Source organism: Bos javanicus, chromosome 5 (assembly GCF_032452875.1).
Source record: "Bos javanicus breed banteng chromosome 5, ARS-OSU_banteng_1.0, whole genome shotgun sequence".
Lineage (NCBI taxonomy): Eukaryota > Metazoa > Chordata > Mammalia > Artiodactyla > Bovidae > Bos > Bos javanicus.
Genome location: NC_083872.1, coordinates 49,172,114 through 49,195,436, shown reverse-complemented (window position 1 = coordinate 49,195,436; position 23,323 = coordinate 49,172,114). Strand labels below are relative to the sequence as shown.

Below are 23,323 nucleotides of genomic sequence, written 5' to 3'. Positions count from 1 at the left end.
TCTTGCCCCCAACCCCTCCCAGCATCAAAGTCTTTTCCAATTAGTCAACTCTTCTCATGAGGTGGCCAAAGTATTAGAGTTTCAGCTTTAGCAACAGTCCTTCCAATGAACACCCAGAACTGATCTCCTTTAGGATGGACTGGTTGGACCTCCTTGCAGTCCAAGGGACTCTCAAGAGTCTTCTCCAACACCACAGTTCAAAAGCATCAATTTTTCGGTGCTCAGCTTTCTTCACAGTCCAACTCTCACATCCATACATGACCACTGGAAAAACCATAGCCTTGACTAGACGGACCTTTGTTGGCAAAGTAATGTCTCTGCTTTTTAATGTGCTATCTAGGTTGGTCATAACTTTTCTTCTAAGGAGTAAGCGTCTTTTAATTTCATGGCTGCAGTCACCATCTGCAGTGATTTTGGAGCCCCCAAAAATAAAGTCTGCCACTGTGTCCATTGTTTCTCCATCTATTTGCCATGAAGCAATGGGACCGGATGCCATGATCTTCGTTTTCTGAATGTTGAGCTTTACGCCAACTTTTTCACTCTCCTCTTTCACTTTCATCAAGGGTCTCTTTAGTTCCTCTTCACTTTCTGCCATAAGGGTGGTGTCATCTGCATATCTGAGGTATTTCTCCCAGCAAATCTTGATTCCAGCTTGTGCTTCTTCCAGCCCAGCATTTCTCATGATGTACTCTGCATATAAGTTAAATAAGCAGGGTGACAATATACAGCCTTGACATACTCCTTTTCCTATTTGGAACCAGTCTGTTGTTCCGTGTCCAGTTCTAACTGTTGCTTCCTGACCTGCATAGAAGCCAGTCAGGCTTCTCAAGAGGCCAGTCAGGTGGTCTGGTATTCCCATCTTTTGAAGAATTTTCCACAGTTTATTGTGATCCACACAGTCAAAGGCTTTGGCATACTCAATAAAGCAGAAATAGATGTTTTTCTGGAACTCTCTTGCTTTTTCCATGATCCAGCGGATGTTTTGCAATTTGATCTCTGGTTCTTCTGCCTTTTCTAAAACCAGCTTGAACATCTGGAAGTTCACGGTTCACGTATTGCTGAAGCCTGGCTTGGAGAATTTTGAGCATTCCTTTACTAGCGTGTGAGATGAGTGCAATTGTGTGGTAGTTTGAGCATTCTTTGGCATTGCCTTTCTTTGGGATTGGAATGAAAATGGACCTTTTCCAGTCCTGTGGCCACTGCTGAGTTTTCCAAATTTGTTGGCATATTGAGTGCAGCACTTTCACTGTAATCCCTATCAAATTACAAATAGCATTTTTCACAGAACTAGGGCAAACATTTTTTAATTTGCATGGAAACACAAAAGACCCCTGGAACAGCCAAGGAAATCTTGAGAAAGAAAAACAGAGCTGGAGGAATCAGACTCCCTGACTTCAGATTATACTACAAGGCTACAATCATCAAAATAGTATGGCACTTGCACAAAACCAGACAGAGAGATCAATGGAACATGATAGAAAGTCCAGAAATAAACCTATGCACATCTGTGGTCAATTCATCTGTGACAAAGGAGGCAGGTCCATGCAACGGAGAGAAGATGATCTCTTCAATAAGTGGTCCTGAGAAAAGTGGACAGCTCCATGTAAAAGATGAAATTAGAACATTGTCTAACACCACACACACACACACAAACATAAAAATCAAAATGACTGAAGACCTAAAGATGAGACCAGATACTATAATACTCTTAAAGGAAAGCATAGGCAGAACACTCTTTGACATATACTGCAGCAAGATCTTTTGGGATTCATCCCCTAGAGTAATGGAAATAAAAACAAAACCAAATAGGACCTATTTAAAGTTAAATGCTTTTGAATAGTAAAGGTAACCATAAACAAAATGAGAAGACAAGCTGCAGAATGGCAGAAAATATTTGCAAATGATGTCACCAACAAGGGATTAATTTTTGAAGTGTACAAACAGCTCATATAGTTCAATATCAAAAGAACAAACAACTTAATCAAAAAATGGGCAGAAGTTCTAAATAGATGTTTTTCCAAAGAAGAGATACAGGACTAACAGGCACATGAAAAGATGCTCAATATCACTAATTATTAGAGAAATGCAAATCTAAGCTGCAATGAGATATTACCTCACACTGATCAGGCTGGCCATCATCAAAAATTCTACAAACAATAAATGTTGGAGTGGGTTTGGAGAAAGAGGAACTCTCCTACACTGTTGGTGGGAATGTAAATTGGTGCAGTCTCTATGGAGAACAGTATGCTACTGCTGCTAAATCGCTTCAGTTGTGTCCGACTCTGTGCGACCCCAGAGACGGCAGTCCACCAGGCTCTCCTGTCCCTGGGATTCTCCAGGCAAGAACACTGGAGTGGGTTGCCATTTCCTTCTCCAATGCATGAAAGTGAAAAGTGAACGTGAAGTTGCTCAGTCGTGTCCAACTCCTAGCGAACCCATGGACTGCAGCCTACCAGGCTCCTCTGTCCATGGGATTTTCCAGGCAAGAGTACTGGAATGGGGTGCCATTGCCTTCTCCGGGAGAACAGTATGGAGGTTCCCCAAAAAACTAGAAATAGAGTTACCATATGATCCTACAATCCCACTCCTAGGCATATCCAGAGAAAACCAGAATTTGAAAATATACATGCACCCCAGTGTTCATTGCAGCACTATATATAATAGCCAAGACATGGAAGTAACTTAAATGTACATTGACAGATGAATAAAGACATGGTATGCATATACACACAATGGAAAAATACTCAGGCATAAAAGAATAAAATAATGCCATTTGCAGCAAAATGGATGGACTTAGAGATTATCATACTAAGTGAAGGAAGGGAAAGACAAATATCATATGGCATGGCTTATCATATGGAATCTAAAAACATGATACAAATGAACTTATATGCAAAGAAGAAACAGACCTACAGACATGGAGGGCAAACTTATGGTTGAAAGGAGGCCCAGAGAGGGATAAATTTGGAGTTTAGAATTTATATATTTGTACCACTATGTATAGAACAGATAATCAACAAGGACCTACTGTAGCTTAGGAAGCTATACTCAGTATTTTGTAATAACACACAAAGGAAAAGAACCTGAAAAAATAGATATATATGTATGAATAACTGAATCATTTTGCTGTACACTTGAAGCTAACAACATTGTAAATCAAATATTTTAATCCAAAAAATAAAAAAATAAATGCAAACAAGAAAAATTCTTATTTTTTCGAAGATGAAAAATATTTTTCTTATTCTTGTTAAATGAATTCATTCTATGTGAGCTTGTGGTTTATATACCTTTGTGGTTGAGAGCTGGACACAACTGAAAGACTAAGCATGCAGCCAGTCATGGGATTAGTAAACATTTTCATGTTCATCTCTTTTTTTCGTATAACTTTCTTAGTAGTAGTTTCACTGAAACAGATATACTTACTACACAAATATGATCTTCATCCTCCCTTTTTTGCCTAGAGCACCTTCATAACTCAGGTGTAGACTTAATTGTGATTCAAGCTACTTTTAATTGGAGTAGATACTTTCAAATCGGTCACAATACTCTTTTTAAAACCAATTTTAGTGGAGGGAGAAAAACTCAAAACTTTTGTAAGATTGTGCCAAAGCAGAGTGTATATAACAGTGAGCCTGGGTAGGGGGATGGAGGAGAGTAAAGTGGCCACAAAGAATGTCAACACTGCACCAGTTTTCTGCGCCTGTCACCACATATTGGATTTAACAGAAAACCACTCCTAGAAGAAACACTTCCCAATAGCTTTCCTGTGGCTTTTTAAGGCTGCATGAATCCATATAATGTGATCAGAAAGATAATTTCAGGGGATGTGCTAAAAATACATGTGGGGCTCCTGTGTGACACCCATTTCACTAAGAAGCAAGCCAGGGAGCTGGCTGTCCGTGTTCTTTACCTTTTTCACAGTGAGGGCCGTAGAATCCATCAGGACATTCGCAGACCCGTCTTTCATTACAAAAGCCTCCATTTCTGCATCCTCCTGGGCACTCAGCTTCACCAAAGAGAAACAAGCTTTGTATAGACACTTTTCAAAACATAGTGAGTGAATTACAGGGAGCACAAGGAGTTTAGCGGTCACATTTTCCCCAGCACACCGATTGTAATCTATTGAATACCAATATTTCCACTTCATTCTCTCTACATCACTTGTACTTTCTTAAGTTTTCAGGAAAGTAAGACTTTGCTTCTCTCAATCCTACTTTCAACAGTTAAGGGGCTCGTGGAAGAAGGCAAAGCAAGCTTTATGTTCTTCCTTCATCTCACCTATCAATTTACTGCACTGGACTTTCAATTCACACTGAGATAGAACAATGGATATTGCCCTCCATATTCATTGTCAGAGTGGGTAATGACTTTTTGGTACATCCCTAGGGCACTGAAAGCCTCCAGAGCTAAAATTCTGTGCTGGAAGAGCTTATATCAGAATAGGGAAGGGGACAGGCCTTCCCTTTCCCTGGTTACCCGGGCTGTGGTGGGAGGTGACTTTGCCTGGCAGAGATTGCTGTTGAGATGGCAGTGACCTGTTTTCCATGAAAGTCAAAAGGATCAAGTGTTTGGCAGCATGTATGGGTAGTCGTAGTTGCTAGTGATGACTGGTGACCTTGCTATGAGGTTGAGGACTCCCAAGACTATACTGGAATAGGGAGAGAAAGAGGTGGAAGACAGAGCATTTTGAAGGGTACTGGAGTCCCTAAAATTTTGAGTGGGGTCAAAGTAGAGCAAGTCTGCTACTGCTAAGTCACTTAAGTTGTGTCCGACTCTGTGCAACCCCATAGACAGCAGCCCACCAGGCTCCCCCGTCCCTGGGATTCTCCAGGCAAGAACACTGGAGTGGGTTGCCATTTCCTTCTCCAATGCATGAAAGTGAAAAGTGAACGTGAAGTTGCTCAGTCATGTCCGACTCCTAGCGACCCCATGGACTGCAGCCTACCTGGCTCCTCCATCCATGGGATTTTCCAGGCAAGAGTACTGGAGTGGGGTGCCATTGCCTTCTCCGAGAACAAGTCTATCTTAGTACTATTACTGGACCCTGCACTTAGCAGCCCCTCCTCCCACTGGTGTGGTTATAATTATACAAAATAATTATCTAGCTAGCTAGCTACAATTTTTTTGTTCAAATCACACCTGGAAGTTTTATGTCTTCTCTAGAATCACCATCACTGATTACCTTGTTGACATGTTTTAAAGAAGATGGCATTTTGAGGTGTCTGCAGGATGGTATTGCCTTCAGAATTCATGACAATCACATTCACTTCAAATGCTGCCACTCCATCTTGTTTGCCGAGACATGGGAAACCAACCTGAACAACTAAAGAAAAAGAAGTATGGAGACACGGTTTATCTAGTTGATTCCAGTTTTACAGACACCTCAGTAAGACAGCAAAGAACAAAACAAAAATGTTCACATTCCGTTATTTGACATTCTTGTATCTCCACTAAAGTAAGAGCTATATTTTGATTATCTGGGCATTCTCCCCAGAACATATACATCATGCTGGGTAGAGAAAGAATTAATGACCCTCCTTAATTTGTACCCTACTTATATAAAACTGAAGATATTCTGTTCATAGTCTGAACTTGTACCATCTTGAAAAAAAGATGGTAAAATTTTCTCTGAAAAGTAAAGGTGCAAATAGGTAGCATAGATTAATTAATTAATTAGGAAAAGAAACTGTATGAGCATCTTTACCAGCCTCCATATAATTCAAAAAGAGCTAAAAATCAACATTCCAGAATCCATTAAATAAAGCTCTATAAGCAACACCCCTACTGGTTTATTTTTACTCTCTATGCTTGAAAGTGACAAAATATCTCCTTTGGAAATACACCACAACTCAGACTAGACCCTAGTCATTGGACCGAGTTAATGAAGTTAGTATTTCCTCAGGCTAATTGTCAATATTAAGAAGTATTCGTATCTCAGGGATTTAGAAGAGAGTTTGCTGTGGTGAAATAATCTCACAATAGACTTATAACTAATGGTTTAGGTTCCTAAACAGGAGCTCCTCCTTTTCAGTGAGATGAACAATCCCTTGGGGTGTCTAGGTGTGACTCAACAGAAAGTGGGAACTAAGAGTGTTGCTGTACAGAGGAGGAGAGAGGGCCACCAATTGTGAAGTACCCACAAGTCATTAGGTAGAAATGGGCTCAAGCCATTGGCTGAGAGGCTGACTACATAACATTTCTGAAATCTACAGGATTATCATCACATATCCACTGGGGAAAACTGATCCACTAGATTCTAGTTCTTCCTTATGAATAGAAGAAATATTACTAAGAGACATACGTATGAAATTGTTTCATTTTGTTTCTGTATGGCAGGTTATGGTTATTGCCAAGCTTGGGAAAATCATACCACGCCAAGAAAAATTCTTTCCCTTAAGAGTTTTTATAAAACTTCTTCCTAAGTTTATAAGAAGAAATGAGCTAGAAACTGATCTTCTCTTTTCCGTAAGGCACTGCACACCAGCTGGTCATAAAATCTTCTTAACATGCTTGGCAACCAAAAACCTACTCTCAAGGCTTTGGCATTGTCAGTGTTCATTACTGTGCCCTTCTCCAAATAACATGAATTTGTTTCCTGAATCTTGAGATCTGACCATTGCAAATAACCAGTTAAATGGGGAGGGGGGTTTGGGGGTGGGGACAGTTTAAAAGAACTAAAAAGAGAAAAAACCAAAATTGTTTCTGAAGTTCCAAAGTAAAATTGTCCCCATTGAAAACCTTGGTTGAATGAAATCTTATATATGAAAACGTAAATTTACAAAACACTAAAATCCATTGTAGGGATTTCCATTTCAAAAGGAGGTGGAGGAGCTGACAGGTAATTTCTTTCAATCATTAACGCTACAATGCATTTTCACTTTGTTCAGATATAAAGTGTTTTTCTCGTGACTCTTGCGCAGATGGGTAGGCCAATAATTGCCCTGAGGCATAAAAACATGGAAGAACCTAAAAGATAGAACTTTCAGAATCTTCCTTACCACATCTTTCAGGTTTATCTTTTTCTTGGACCTTACTGAGCCTCTACTTTGTAGCCCACCTAATTCTCTTCAAGGCACTTCAGAGTTTTTTTAGCTTTCAAAATCTTTGTATGGAAGAGAAGATCCTTGTATGCAAACTAATCTTCATTTCTATTTATCAGCATTGTCAAGTTGCAAAACATATCTTAGATATCAAATATCAAAACATGTCTTATAATATGTATAGGAAATTCCATTGAGAATAATTACTAGTTTGTCCATATTTCCAGATGTGCTAAAAGCAAACCATTTACAAATCTAAGTTATGACTACATGTCCACATGCTCCAGTCATCAGGGGGTCTTCTAGACAATTTGGAAGGTTCTCATGTAAATGTGTGATTAGTTAACATAGCCTCTAAGTTCAGTGTAGGTACCAAGATGCACAGAGTTCCCTGGCCTTAAATATGAGTGAGTGTCAGTCAATTAGTTGTATCTGACTCTTTGCCATCCCATGAAGTATAGCCCACCAGGCTCCTCTGTCCATGGAATTCTCCAGGCAAGAATACTGGAGTGGGTAGCCATTGTCTTCTGCAGGGGACCTTCCTGACCCAGGGACAGAACCCAGGTCTCCTGCATTGTAGGCAGATTCTTTACCATCTGAGCCATAATAGTCCCACCTAAACAATATGGCTCTGAGCAATTCCAGGGAAGAAAAATGAGGATATAAAGTCCAACAGAAAGAAAACATGCCATAAGTAACTTCTTTAGAGTTTTCAAGATGAATTTTTCCCTTTAAATGGATAAATACAAATTTGAGTCAATATACAAACAGTTCCCAGTGGCACTAGTGGTAAACAATCTGCCTGCCAACGCAGAAGAAGCAAGAGACTCAGGTTCGATCCCTGGGTCAGGAAGATGCCCTGGAGTAGGAAATGGCAGAGTTGGACACAACTGAGCACACACAGAGTTCATCCATTCAGTAAATAGTTACTGATGTTACCATGTGACACTGTTCTAAGCAGTGGGGGTGCTTTAGCAAACAAGACAAAAACCCCAGGCTTTTGTGGCACCGAGGTCTCAATGATTTATTTTGGAGATATTTTGTGACAGTTAAATATTTCAATCATTTAAAACATCTAGAAAAATAAAGCAAACATTGATACATGTTTAAAGCTACAGACTGGTTAGAATTCAAAGTAGCTGCAATGTTTGAGTCTGCAACTACTAGATTCTTTGGGTCTCAACTTTTATAACCTAAGTTCAATTTGCCTGTATTTTAACTTCACAACAGATGCATAAGTGTCTTCTGAGCATATTGTCTAATGCTTAAAAAGGATCAGGTGGAGAATTGCACTTGCTGTGATCCATTGATTTGGATGGATCACGTGGTTTAGTTAAACTTCTCAGGCCTCAGTCTCCTCCTTTAGCCATAAGACCAATAATACTACTACTAAAGTAGTTAAAAAAAATTTTTTTTTTGGTGTGGAAAGACCTGCCATTTGAAAGGTTAAAACTGTAATGTTACTGTTGACCATCAAACATGTCTTTCATTTTAAAAAGTCATTAAAAAAACTCACACATCTAGCATAGTTCTGCAAAATTATGCCAAATGCAAATAGAGGAAAATAAAGTCTTTTATATTTTTGATTAGGAAAACCTGAGGCAATCTTGGCAGAAAACTAAAGATGTGACATCTTCATCTTCTGAGTAAATCAAAGAAAAGAATTATTTTACCAATCTAAAATTATGCTCAATGAATATTAATATGAAGTATTTTCTATCTTCATCATGTAAAGATCTAATAAACTCTAGGTTTAAAATTCTGCTCATTTTATTTATATATTTGTAATATCAACCTGACAAATTCAACTTCCAGTGAAAGATGAACACATGAAAAATCCTCTCACCCTAGGTAAAAATATTTTTCCATATATATTCACCTCTTTTGATATAGGAGGCATGTAAACATAACTGTTATGTTAACCTCAGTACAGAATGATTTGAAAGGAACTAGGAAATAATGTTCAGAGGTTAGGAGATACATAGTTTATGAGTTTCAATAAATTCACTTTTAAAGTAAAAGTAGAAATTAAGGAAAGATGTATAAATTGCACTAATTACACTTGCCCACTTTTCAGTTTTGAAATGTGAAATAGAAATTTTATTCCTTTTCTGCAAATTCCACTTGTCCTGTTTTCTGTTTATAAATTTTACCTGTAAGACTGTTCAGGTAATAAGAATTATAATTGAACACCTTTTTAAACATATTTCAAAGAATTTTGCTTAGAAAACAAAATCTGACTTTAGTTAGCCTCATTTTCAGGGACTTGTATATAACCTGTGCTCAACTCAAAATAGATTTCTTTCAGTTCCCAAACACGTGGTGCATGTCTGCAGTACCTGACTCTGCACACCTATCCTGCTGCCTGTAATGTTCTTTCTCCTCTTTTCTGTCCCATGTTCTCCTGCTCACCTCTCAAAACCCAAATTAAACAGCACTTGTTCTCTGTAGGTTTCCCTAACATCCCCCGCCGCCGCCGATGACATCAGTTCACATATACCTCTGTATACAACTGCATTATAATCTAATGATTTGATTATGATTATGCACCCTTGCTAGGCTTCCCAGATGGCTCAGTGGTAAAGAATCCACCTGCCAATGCAGGAGATGCAGGTTTGATCCCTAGATCAGGAAGATCCCCTGGAGAAGGAAATGGCAACCCACTCCAGAATTCTTGCCTGGGAAATCCCATGGACAGAGAAGCCTGGTGGGCTACAGTCCATGGGGTCACAAAAGAGTCAGACATGACTGAGCCTCTAAACAACAACAAACAACAAATCCTTTGCTAAGAACGTGATTTTCAAAGGGAAGGACCGTATGGTATGTGTTTTTATAACCTCAGCACTTAGTACATTGTCACAAACTAGGCACTGACAGTAACAAAGATATACCTTATGGGAGACATCCATATACTTTACACAGACACACACTTGCACAAATACATGTGCACACCTGCACACATACACAGAAAGAGACAGAAATACCCCTTAGGCAGTGGGAGACAGAGTACAATATGAACAATGTGTACTCAGAAAAAACACACGCATAAAGAAAAAGACCTCAAAGGGAGAAACAGCACAGGCTGTCTATTTCCAAGGAATAACAGAAACGTGAAAGTTACCATGTGCTATTGCAGCAATAAGCCTATGAATAGAGAGCCACTTTTACCAAAAGCTAGATGGAAATGAGGTCAGATGTTGTGAATTCCAGTGCCTTCTAGGTTGTATAATCGAGACCAGGGTAAATTAGAACAACTCAGAAAAACTCAAGTAGATTGAACATAACTCACATGGCATTCAAGTACACACTGATGTGCCACCAACTGCACACAAACTAACTCTTCTATAGACATAAACAACAAACTTATTCTGATTAAATAGCTCTTCTACACTGAGACAGGCACAGTGCTCACACAGCCTCAGCCTTGGTCATGCAAGCCACTGCCTCCCAACAAAGGAAGAAATGAGAAAGGCAGGCTAGGCCAGAGCTCATCCTCAATATCACATGATTATATGCTGCTCCATGAATATAAATCATTCAACACAAGTAGTCATCCATGCTCCACGCTGTGCTGACAGCCATTCATTCTCCCAGCAATACTTACTGAGCATCTACTCTGGGCTTCACTTTCTGCTCAGAACAGGGGTCACTGAGAAGAAGATGGTCCTCCCAGCATTAACACCTATATGACAGTTCCTACTCATTGGATTCCTGATGGTCTTGGTTGAGAAACATTCCTGCTGCCTTGGTTTCATGGGATGACAGAGACAGAGTGTTCCAACAGGCCAAGCCTTGGCTTGATGGAAAATGTTTTTTGTTATCCAACTCAGGTATTTTACTGGACCATCCAGTTTGTATTTCCTCTTTTTGTTCCCTTCTGATGCCAGAAGGCAGGCACTTCCTAACTGTTAAAGATCAAGAGTTTTCTATTTCATGCAATGCTTAGGCACATAGGAGTCTGTAGGAGAAAAGAACACCTTAGCAGCTTGAAGATATTAAACAGACCAGCAGAGTAATGAATGCTACCTGGATGCTTAGGAGCAAGACACACTGATTTGATTACTTTTTAATAATTCAAGTTACCCTCATTGCTCAGGCTGGGGGTACTGAGCTTAATGAGGCAATGAATAATGCCCTGCAGTGGACTAAAATTCCCATAAACTTCCTGCACCTGCATTTCTGCAAAAAAAAATCCTACATCTGCTTCCAAAAACCTACTTTGGTCACCTCATGCGAAGAGCTGACTCATTGGAAAAGACTCTGATGCTGGGAGGGATTGAGGGCAGGAGGAGAAGGGAACGCCAGAGGATGAGATGGCTGGATGGCATCACTGACTCAATGGACTTGAGTCTGAGTGAACTCCGGGAGTTGGTGATGGACAGGGAGGCCTGGCGTGCTGTGATTCATGGGGTCGCAAAGAGTCGGACACGACTGAGCGACTGAACTGACCTGAACTGAAGGAGGGGAGGTTATCTGTGTAAAGTGTATGTGTGTGTGCATGCATACACATGCATGAGTCGCCTCATCCCAGAAGGTTTGTTCTTTTTAGTCTCACCTTGTCTAATGCATCATCCACTTTCCCCTCTACATTTGATTTATAAAGATTCTAAATTATCAGTAAATGATGTTTTCTCTAAATGTAACCGATTGAAATATATATTCAAAACCTTACAGTTTCAACATCCCAAGAAGTAGATTTTCAGTAAGCTTTTTTTTTTTTTCCAGCAGACACAAAAAATTAATAAAGCTGGGAAGATTTTGGAGACAAGCATTTGATTAGAAATCCAAAGATACAAGATTAATTTAAGTTGAGCAGGTGTCACTGTGCAATTAATTTAATTAATGCATTTTCAAAGGGTTAAATGAGTTTGCAGTTCTTTAATAACAGAAAAAGATGCAGGAAAAATTCAAAAATATAAAATGGAAATTGAGAGACATGTTGTATATATTTCTTATTCCTGATCACTTCTTAAAAGATCAAAAAATATCAAGAAAAATTTTATAGAAAATTATCTTTGACCAAAAAAGAACATCAACTGACATGGCACAAAACTGAGTAACGCCCTATTCTAAGAATTTGGTGGTCATATTCTAAGAACTTTCTTGTCTCCATGATGCAGCGGTATGCAATAGTACAAGCACGATCATCTGAGCAGAATTGGGGTTTTCCTGTATTTGGAAAGGGATATTCACATCCTTGGGGCTATAAACCTCAGGTGAGTGTATCTCCGGAACCCATGGCCTTTTCCTTCATGGGAACTTCCATCTTGATTGGAAGCAAATCCTCTGAGAGGGCTGTGAGTCATAGCAGCAGCATTGTGATGACCCACGAGAAACTCAGATTCACTCTTCCTGTCTATACTCACATGGGCGCCTATGCCAGAAAATTAGAAAAACTCTGTGCTTATTTAATCCCCAACTCTTACAGTGCTGGGATTCATCAATACAGATACATTTGGAAGTAGTAGATAATCACAACCTGAAAATGGACTCTGTAAGGGTGCCTGATTTCCTGTTTCACCAATTTAAATGAGCTCCCTAGGGAGGAAACCATAGACAAAATGAAAGGGCAACCTATGGACTAGGAGACAATATTCACAAATGATGACTGACAAGAGGTTCATCTCCAAAATATGCAAAAGGTTCATACAGCTCAATATCAAAAAAACGAACAACCCAATCAGAAAATAGGCAGAAGATCCAAACAGATATTTCTCCAAAGAAGAGATACAAACAGCCAACAGGCACATGAAAAGATGCTCAGCATCACTAATTATTAGAGAAACACAAATCAAAACTATACCACCTCACATTGGTCAGAATGGTCATCATTAAAAAGTCTACAAATAATGAATGCGATCCATCACAAATGAAAAGATAGTTTTGACCACACAGGATTTTAACCCTCCTCAAAAAAAAAAAAATAAAACATAAATGATAAGTTGAAAAAAACTACAAATACTTTACAGTGATGCCGGGAGCCAGCGTGAGGAACTCCGCCTGTGGCAAAGGTCATGAGGAAGGAGGCTCGGCATACACAAAGGTGGGATTGAGCCTCAGGAGTCCCCCTGGCAATTCTCGAGCATCTACCCCCAAAACCAGAGTCTGCCTACTTTACTGCTTTGTGCTCTCACCTACACCTCTGACTTTATGGGGAACTGTCCCCCACCACCTCTCTCTCTCTGAAAAAGAGTTAACTTACAGCTCCAGTTAATAAAGTTCCTGGACGTGACAAGAGTGTTTTAGTTCACAAACTCCTTTGGAAGTTCTCTAGCCTGCCTGAACAGGTTCTTCCGGCCACAGGCTGTGATTGTTCACAGCCTCCCAATCGTGAGAGGCACGAGATGTTCTAAACTTTCTAAATACAGATTCCTTTGAGCAGTTAGAAGATTATTAGTATAGTATAGTGGGTTGATTAGAAATTATATTGGTGAAGGGTTTTCATTTATTGGGCCAATGTCTGCTGCTAAGTTTCCATATCCCTTACCTACTGTGTCCCTGGGAGTGTATTGATTAATATAGTTGGTGTATAGGAATGTAAGTAGTAGCTCTAATGTTTGTAACCTTGGACCCTTGAGTTAATTCTTTTCTTGTTACAGCCCACCACATTTTTGCCCTATAGGAATGCAACTTTATCTAATGCTTTCAGAGGGTGGCGCCTGACTTTAGAATAATCACCTTTAGAGAAAAATAAGTTTTCTGAAGAAAGGGTCATAAAATGTTAACAGGCCTCCTGGCCAGAAGATGATGTAAATCACCTAAACTTTTGCATATGATAAGTTTGTAGGAAGAAAGCCAGGCTTCGATAAGGATCAAGGACTGCTGACCTTGCATGACTCTACCCCTCCCCCCATTATCCTCTATGCACAACTTAAGGTATAAAAACTACTTTGGAAAATAAAGTGCGGGCCTTGCTCACCGAAGCTTGGTCTCCCCATGTTGTTCTTTCTCTCACCTTCTGGCTGAATTCACATCTGGAGCATGGAGGCTCGCCAAGCCTACTAATTTTGCCTGGACTTCTAAGATCTGACCGGGGAGGCCTTAGTGTCTCCTCTACTTCGGGAGAATGGGAGGACACCTGCAAACTCCTTGTCTTGGAGTTTTATTGGTTTTCCACGTAAACCAAGTTATTCAGCCTCTTTTCTCCACTGAATTTTTTCACTGAGCTATCCCTATTTAACCACTCTTTATATCTCTAATTAACACTTAATTAAGCTATTGTCTCCTGATCACCGACGTCGTCTCCCCTTCGAATTCCCTGGATCTACCGGAGCTGGACCCTGGCACAGTGAGCTTTGCAAATTAATGAAAAGAACCACAAAAAATGAGCACAATGTACAGACATTTTACATTGTCTAATACAAGAAAATAGTCTCCTACCTCAATAGGCATTTAAAAAATCAAATTAAAAGAACATTGAGAAACCACTTTTCACTTTTTAAGCCAGCTAAACAGCTAACATGATTAATAACCCATGTTGATGAGACTGCAATAAGTCAGGCTGTCTGCCACACTGGTAGCCAAGGTACCAATGGGTGCAATCTTTGCAGAAAGTAATTTGGGATTTTGGCAATTTGTTCCAAGAGCCTTATAAAAAGTTCAAGTTCATATCTTTTGACACGATAATTTTACCTCTAAGAAACTATTTTAAAAAAATAATGAGAACTCACTGTTTGAAGATGACATGATCCTCTACATAGAACACCCTAAAGACTCCACCAGAAAATTACTAGAATTAATCAATGAATATAGTAAAGTTGCAGGATATAAAATCAACACACAGAAATCCCTTGCATTCCTATACACTAATAATGAGAAAACAGAAAGAGAAATTAAGGAAACAATTCCATTCACCATTGCAACGGAAAGAATAAAATACTTAGGAATATATCTACCTAAAGAAACTAAAGACCTATATATAGAAAACTATAAAACACTGGTGAAAGAAATCAAAGAGGACACTAATAGATGGAGAAATATACCATGTTCATGGATTGGAAGAATCAATATAGTGAAAATGAGTATATTACCCAAAGCAATTTATAGATTCAATGCAATCCCTATCAAGCTACCAAACGTATTCTTCACAGAGCTAGAACAAATAATTTCACAATTTGTATGGAAATACAAAAAACCTCGAATAGCCAAAGCGATCTTGAGAAAGAAGAATGGAACTGGAGGAATCAACCTGCCTGACTTCAGGCTCTACTACAAAGCCACAGTCATCAAGACAGTATGGTACTGGCACAAAGACAGAAATATAGATCAATGGAACAAAATAGAGAGCCCAGAGATAAATCCATGCACATATGGACACCTTATCTTTGACAAAGGAGGCAAGAATATACAATGGATTAAAGACAATCTCTTTAACAAGTGGTGCTGGGAAATCTGGTCAACCACTTGTAAAAGAATGAAACTAGAACACTTTCTAACACCATACACAAAAATAAACTCAAAATGGATTAAAGATCTCAACGTAAGACCAGAAACTATAAAACTCCTAGAGGAGAACATAGGCAAAACACTCTCCAACATACATCACAGCAGGATCCTCTATGACCCACCTCCCAGAATATTGGAAATAAAAGCAAAAATAAACAAGTGGGACCTAATTAAACTTAAAAGCTTCTGCACAACAAAGGAAACTATAAGCAAGGTGAAAAGACAGCCTTCAGAATGGGAGAAAATAATAGCAAATGAAGCAACAGACAAACAACTAATCTTAAAAATCTACAAGCAACTCCTACAGCTGAATTCCAGAAAAATAAATGACCCAATCAAAAAATGGGCCAAAGAACTAAATAGACATTTTTCCAAAGAAGACATACAGATGGCTAACAAACACATGAAAAGATGCTCAACATCACTCATTATCAGAGAAATGCAAATCAAAACCACTATGAGGTACCATTTCACACCAGTCAGAATGGCTGCGATCCAAAAGTCTACAAATAATAAATGCTGGAGAGGGTGTGGAGAAAAGGGAACTCTCTTACACTGTTGGTGGGAATGCAAACTAGTACAGCCACTATGGAGAACAGTGTGGAGATTCCTTTAAAAACTGGAAATAGAACTGCCTTATGATCCAGCAATCCCACTGCTGGGCATACACACTGAGGAAACCAGAAGGGAAAGAGACATGTGTACCCCAGTGTTCATCGCAGCACTGTTTATAACAGCCAGGACATGGAAGGCAACCTAGATGCCCATCAACAGATGAATGGATAAAGAAAGCTGTGGTACATATACACAATGGAGTATTACTCAGCCATTAAAAAGAATACATTTGAATCAGTTCTAATGAGGTGGATGAAACTGGAGCCTATTATACAGAGTGAAGTAAGCCAGAAAGAAAAACACCAATACAGTATACTAACGCATATATATGGAATTTAGAAAGATGGTAACAGTAACCCTGTATACGAGACAGCAAGAGAGACACTGATGTATAGAACAGTCTTTTGGACTCTGTGGGAGAGGGAGAGGGTGGGATGATTTGGGAGAATGGCATTGAAATATGTATAATATCATATATGAAACGAGTCGCCAGTCCAGGTTCGATGCAGGATACTGGATGCTTGGGGCTGGTGCACTGGGACAACCCAGAAGGATGGTATGGGGAGGGAGGAGGGAGGAGGGTTCAGGATGGGGAACACATGTATACCTGTGGCAGATTCATTTTGATATATGGCAAAACCAATATAATATCATAAAGTTAAATAAAATAAAATTAAAAATATATTTTTTTCAAAAAAAAAAATAATGCGATGAACTTTAAGATTCTGCTACACACAGTAATCCAACAAGTGTTTTTTGAATGCCCATTCTGTGCAGGGCCTTATATTGACAGTCGTGGTGTATTGACCATCTATTACTTTAAAAAAGAATGGTTACTGTGATATTTTTAGTATGCAAACCCTAAAAACAATCTACATAACATACAATAAGGGAACATAAATTATGGTATGTTCATAAAATAGAATATTATAAGCACATTAAGAACTTTCGGAAAAATCTGCAATGACATGGGAAAATGCTTATGTTAAAATGTTAAAAGCCAGAAAAACATCATGTAAAAACAATATATAATATTACTACAATTATGTAAAAAAAAATAGACTCAAGGCAGAAGGAAATATTGGAACATGTTAACATAAGAGATCTCTGTATTTTTCTAAAAGTCATAAAACCTGGGCTCTAGTTTCAGCTCTGCCACTTACTACTAATATATGACTTTGGGAAAGTCAGTTAAACCTCACAAGCCTCGATTTTCTAATTTTTAAAATGGAGATGTAATTTAAGCCTTGACTCTCTCCCAGAACATGAATTAGATAATGTAAGAATTGGTGCTTTGTAAGCTGAAAAGTTCTAAATACCTAACTGCATACTATACTTTCTAAGCAAAGAAGGATGATTAGGTCTGAAAGACTGAACCCTTTTCTCCCACTTTTGCATTTCTCTTCTCTACTTCGAATTCCTATTTAATACAATGTTCATTTAGGGGAAATTTTTCTTGATTTATCCCATTCCCTCTCAATCACTTAGTTTGTATCTTTGCCACACTTATATGCATTACATTAATTAGCACTTGTTGGCCAAGTATATTTCATACAATGACTTTCTTTTTTTAATCTGAAATCATTTATGAACTGAATTTTTAGGAAATTCTAAAACTTCCATTTCTTCACGCCTATCCTAATCTTTTGTCCAAAGGAAATTGGGACATAACAACTGATTTGCCCTAAAATCAATAGCTGTCTTCAAGAAAACATCCTGTAATCTCTCTGATGGATGACATTTGGATCTAAAATAGTATTCCCACCACTATTATATTTTAAGCATAAACCTTTCTCTGAGGCAAAGACCACCCACCTGATGCCTTGTGAGGCACTGTTCCCAGAAGAGGGACATTGACAGTTGGGTCTGCCATGATGCCTTTATCCAAGGAGCGCAAGGACAGGAATTCATAGAAGTATTCTGCCTACAACAAAAGGCATTGACAATCAGTACCATGGAAACCACAGAGAGTGGGAAGGCACTTCTCAATTCATCATCCCTCTGATGGAATACTGACATTTTTCACCATCGGAATTCTGGAACACACGACACCTATAATATTGTATAGGCGTAACTCTCTCTTCTGCGTTTTAGAACTCTAGAATTAGACTGCTTGGAGAGAAGCAAACATTAATAACACATATCCAAGATATTTACAAGGTAGCCTTTTAGCTTAAAAGGATTGAGAAAAATGCTCTGAAGGAAATAGTTGATGTCAAAACAATCTTCAACTAGCCCTTATAAAATCCATCTGTTTCTTGGGTCATTCTTTAATTCTTTTCAAATGTGAAGTGACTTTTTTGATCAGAATTTGGAAAGACATAATAAACAAGTGATAACAAAAGCAAAAACCTAAGTGCAAAAGAAGATATGGAAGTCCAAAATTTAATGATCTTGGTGTTAACATTTATTTTTCAGTATCATTTCCTTTGGAAGGTTTATATAATCTTGGTGTTAACATGTATTTTTCAGTATCATTTCCTTTGGAAGGTTTATATAATATCTCAATTTAATTATGGAGAGAAAAAGTCTAAAAATGTAAAAACCACCTCTGCAATATGACAATAAGCCATAAAACTTTACATTGTAAACATTTTCACTTTCCCACTGAATCTAGTTGAGAAGTTGATTCTTGTTACTTGAATGGCCACGAACTACTGATAGTAGTAATGTATAATCTCACTGTAGAGCTTTGATGCTTAACTGATTCTCATCTGGGTTATTAAAGGGACTTGTAATGGAAACAATGTGTTCTTGCTTAGGAATAAAGAACAATCAATAAATCATACAGATACCAAAATAAAAGTTAGGCAGACTAAGTGGTTCTGCAGTTATCTGCAGAGATATCCAGAATTTGGATCGGTTAATTAAGCTGATTACATAAACATGGGCTAGGAAGAGGTTTTAAAAATACAGCCTTTCTTACATGCAGTATAAAAAATTTACATGCATTATAAAATTTATTTTCCAACATGGAAGATATAAGAGATACATGGTAGACTGATACACCTTTCTGCTTTAAGTCACAATATCAATGTATTAGGCATTAAGAACTTCATGAGTAAAATAATGTAAAAGGTTAATCTTAGAAGGTAATCTGTAGGGATACTGTCACACCTGTCTCAAGCTGAAAAGCACTTCAAGGTTTTACCAGGTCAAAAAGAGCACCTTCATTAACCAAAATTCCACTGCAACTGTTTCTTTGACTTGTGGCAATGGTTCCATAAGACCACTGTGAAGGGTTTCCTGGGTGGGTAAAAATGTTGTGTGAATTAATTTTAATAAATTCATTCATTAGGAGGGCCTTGAGGATAAAGAGTCATCAAGAGTTAATTCCTACCCTGTTTAAGGGAAGGCAGAGAATTGCAAGAAGTCTGATGAAAGGAGTATCATCAGGAAAGGTCATTCAATTGAATGAATCCCTTTGAAAGCAAGAACATTAATTATGTCCCTTCAAGAAAACCAATGATTATTAAAAGTGAGCTACATCTTAGATGGCATTTCATGAATTCAAGTGTTTTAAATGACTTCTACAAGCTGTACTTCCCTCTACACTTTACTAGATAATATTTATCATTTCACATTTTGTTCTAAAACATATCTTGGTTGGCATTATAAAGGATTTGGTGCTGTATGCCTTTATAGTTAGTAACTTTTGGTTATTTATATTACCAAATACAGTAATAATAACTAGCAACAATAAAACATCACTCACGAATGGCATACTACAAGCCAAGACTTACTCGAAATATTTGTATTTGTAGTACATTTAACATTGGAAAAGGGTTGAGTGAACAGAGTGCAAATATGTTGAAAATAAAACAATTCAGTTTTATTGAAAATAAAACAGTTTGAAGCTATATTGCTTCAAATACCGCATGTTATCATTTGTTGCTCCATAATTATACCTTTGAGCTTTATCACATTATACACTAAATCTATGTTTATGTGGATGATATATTTTAAAATCGCATTTATAAAAACAAATGTAATTTCAGCAAGTTTTAAAAATTATTTTTTGGGTTAATAAGAAAAAGGATGAAAGACGAGAGATGAAGATTAAAGAGAATGACTGCATAGGATTGATGATAACTGATTTTTTGCCTTTTCTCTCTCTCCCAAATTTTCTACATATGGTTCCATGCCTTTCATAGTGAAATAAATACACTAATTTAACAACAGACATAAATCATATACCCTGCTTTCAGTTCTGTGTGGCTGATAATCACCGGCTCTACTTGTATAAATCTCTGATCATAGACGAAATATTCTTCTTAGGCTTCTATTTAGCATGGCTGTGCTCAGGTAACAATGTATTCAAATCTCTTGCTCTTCTTCCTGAAACTGTGCTTCAAGAAAACAACACTCAGTATCTAAGCAGCTTCTAAATGTCTCTTTCAGAAGCTTTTGATGATGTTCACCCAATGTGGGACAGAAAGAATTTCACCCAGTCCAAAAACGTAACTTCATAGAACCTTTGGGTCTCCTGTTATTATCGTTTCATAACAAACAAACAAACACAACCTTTGCCAGTTTCTTTTTAATTTTTTTTCAAAATTATCATTTGGCATGCTTCAAGTCTTAGTTATGGCATGTGGGGTCTTCATTGCATCCTGCAGGATCTTTCCCCGTGGCCTGTGGTCTCTCTTGTTGTGATGGGCAGGCTCAGTAGTCGCAGCACGTGGGATCTAGAACATACAGGCTCTGTAGTTGTGGCACACAGGCTTAGTTGCCCTGTGGTGTGTGGGATTTTAGTTCCCTGACCAGGGATTGAACCCGAGACCCCTGTATTGCAAGGCAGACTGCTAACCACTGGACTGCCAGGAAAGTCCCTCCTGTTGCTGTTTTTCAGTATGATCATGTAAGGTGGGTTGGGAAGCATGAATGTGCTATATTCAGTCCCAGAGAGTTTATAATTTGCGTTGGCATGACCTCACTGCAGGATGTAGCTGGGTTTAATGAACTCATCTGGCCAACCAATACTCTGATCTTATCAATCACAAATTTCACAGTAGGGTGACCCTTTGATTTCTCTGAGAATCAGTAAACATCATGGCTTTTCTGCTACAATCCTAAGACTGTATCATAAAGCAGGAACTGGTTAAAATGGCTTCTTCTTTGGATTTTATCAGCAAAAGACAGTTGCCAGAGAAACCCATTTTTATTTGTTTGGCTTTCTTTTTAGAGATATTGATGCTCTAATCTCTAAAATAAACAATTTTCTTCATATATGGTATATTTGTTTTTAAAAGAAGTTTATGTCCACTGCCTTCTTAAAAACTCTAAGTTGAAAATCACTTAGAAATTGACCAATTCTTTGTCTGATAGTGAAACAGACTTCTTTCAAAGTTTCACTGTCATTATAAAGCAATCTATCCAAACCATCAATACCATATAAATGTTTTTACAAATAAATCATCATCACCATGAAGTAGAGATGAAATAAATTCCTCATTTAAATTAAGGACTTAAACACTCCCCTCAAAGTCATAGAGAATGGTTGATGAAATAAGTGATAGATTTATTAATGTTATAACTCCTAGATAGGACTTTCTGCTTTTACTTTATTTATAATATAATAACTATTCTTAGTCCCAAACTCTCTCCTGGAAAAACTTATTTGGGGGCAAATAAAACCTAAATTCTATGCCAAAGGGAACAGAGAGCTAGCTTTAAAGTTTGGGAACAAGTCTTACAAATTTCAGATTTATTACTAAGATAAAAGGAGCCCAGAGTATGAACTGTAATAGGGAGGTACTATGCTGGAGAGCATAAAACCTCTATTAGGAAAAAGTACATTTTGTTACACTCAGTGACACTAGTGGAAACTCAGGTAGAGGTAACCAGGGTGCTTATTTAGGAATCACATGAAAAGATTGCCTTGTACTCAAACAAAGAATGGGTCTATTCAGAAGAATAATTCACTTCTAAATTAAGTTGCTGAGAAATCTTGCTGGCCTGGTTCGCCACACAGTAAATTTTCTTTTCATACAGAAGTATAAAAGACACCCAAATATTATCAAGGAAGGAGTGCTGGAGCCCATTTAACTTGCTTCCAAGCAACTTGGCTGAATATTCAGGTTGTTCCTTCCAGAAGAGATGAAGACATCATTTAAAATACAAATGGGACAACTCAGAAGGCCTTCAGTCTGGCACTCTTTTTTGAGTAGACATAGAGAAAGGAAGCAGAGAATTGCATTAACCATTGGAGGGAATGGAGAGAATCCAGTATTTCTTTTTTACCTTTGAAGTTCTGAGTTTATGGTGTACACTTAATCTAATAAGCACAATAATTGCAGGAACCTCTGAGTTAAGAATCAAAGGTTCTTCATAAAACCATGGTTCTCAAACCCCTTTCAACTTCACGTATTATGATGTTGGCCTAAGCATTCACGGGAAAATACTAAAACAGTAAAGACATCGTATCTGCCCCCCCTAAAATTTTAAGTAATTCAAAAATATAGAATATAGTGCTGTAAAGTTTGCAATTTTACAAATAATTTTTACTAAGTGTTTACTATACTCCAGTCACCGTTCATTTAATTCTCACAAAAACCTACTACTATTATAGCATTCAAGTATGTTCCGATTAGCCAGGCCCTGAGCGTGAGAATTACTAAAGGAATATAAAATAGCTCCTATACAGTATGTGAAAGGCAAGAAGAAATCTACTAAAATAAGAAAGGAAAATAGTTCAATGTTGAAGTTCCAAACAAAACGAATAAGCATGCCTAATGCTTCAAATAATCTGACGCCTGAATGTCTAGACCCCAAAATTGCCAGATCTCGCATTCTTCCTCAGCATTCTTCTTGTCACCTCTCTGCAAAATTTCATCCTTCAAATTCACAACTCGTTGTCCCTGGATTCTGTGACAGTCTGCTGATTCTTCTCCCACATCTTGCTTTTCCTGCATTTCCTTATTAAGGCTCCTGTCAGCTCAAAATCTCGGAAAAATCATTAGGACCCAAGCCTCAGCTCTTCAATCTTTATATTCTGCCATAAAACTCCTGCACTTTCACAGACTGAACTTTTTGCTCCTGAGCAACGAGCTGCGCGGTGTGAATAGTTCACAGCACCTCATGGCCGTGCTTGGGCACACAGAGCCTCATTCATCACCTGCCCAAAACAGCTTCCCCACCTGATTTCTTAATTTCTGTTGACAGAATTATTATTTTTTCATGACAAAGGTACTGAACCTCAGAGTTGTCATTTCTTGCCTCTT

General features: G+C 38.1%; 1 protein-coding gene across 1 annotated transcript in view; it reads right to left on the bottom strand.

Annotated features, from left to right (window-relative positions):
* WIF1 (WNT inhibitory factor 1) overlaps nt 1–23,323 on the bottom strand; it is a 91,976-nt gene that overhangs the window by 17,656 nt on the left and 50,997 nt on the right. The window contains exons 3-5 of the mRNA XM_061416602.1: nt 17,916–18,024; nt 5,183–5,323; nt 3,911–4,006 (exon numbers count right to left, since the gene is read on the bottom strand). Coding sequence (XP_061272586.1) covers nt 3,911–4,006; nt 5,183–5,323; nt 17,916–18,024 — 346 coding nt within the window. The remainder of the gene's footprint in view (nt 1–3,910; nt 4,007–5,182; nt 5,324–17,915; nt 18,025–23,323) is intronic.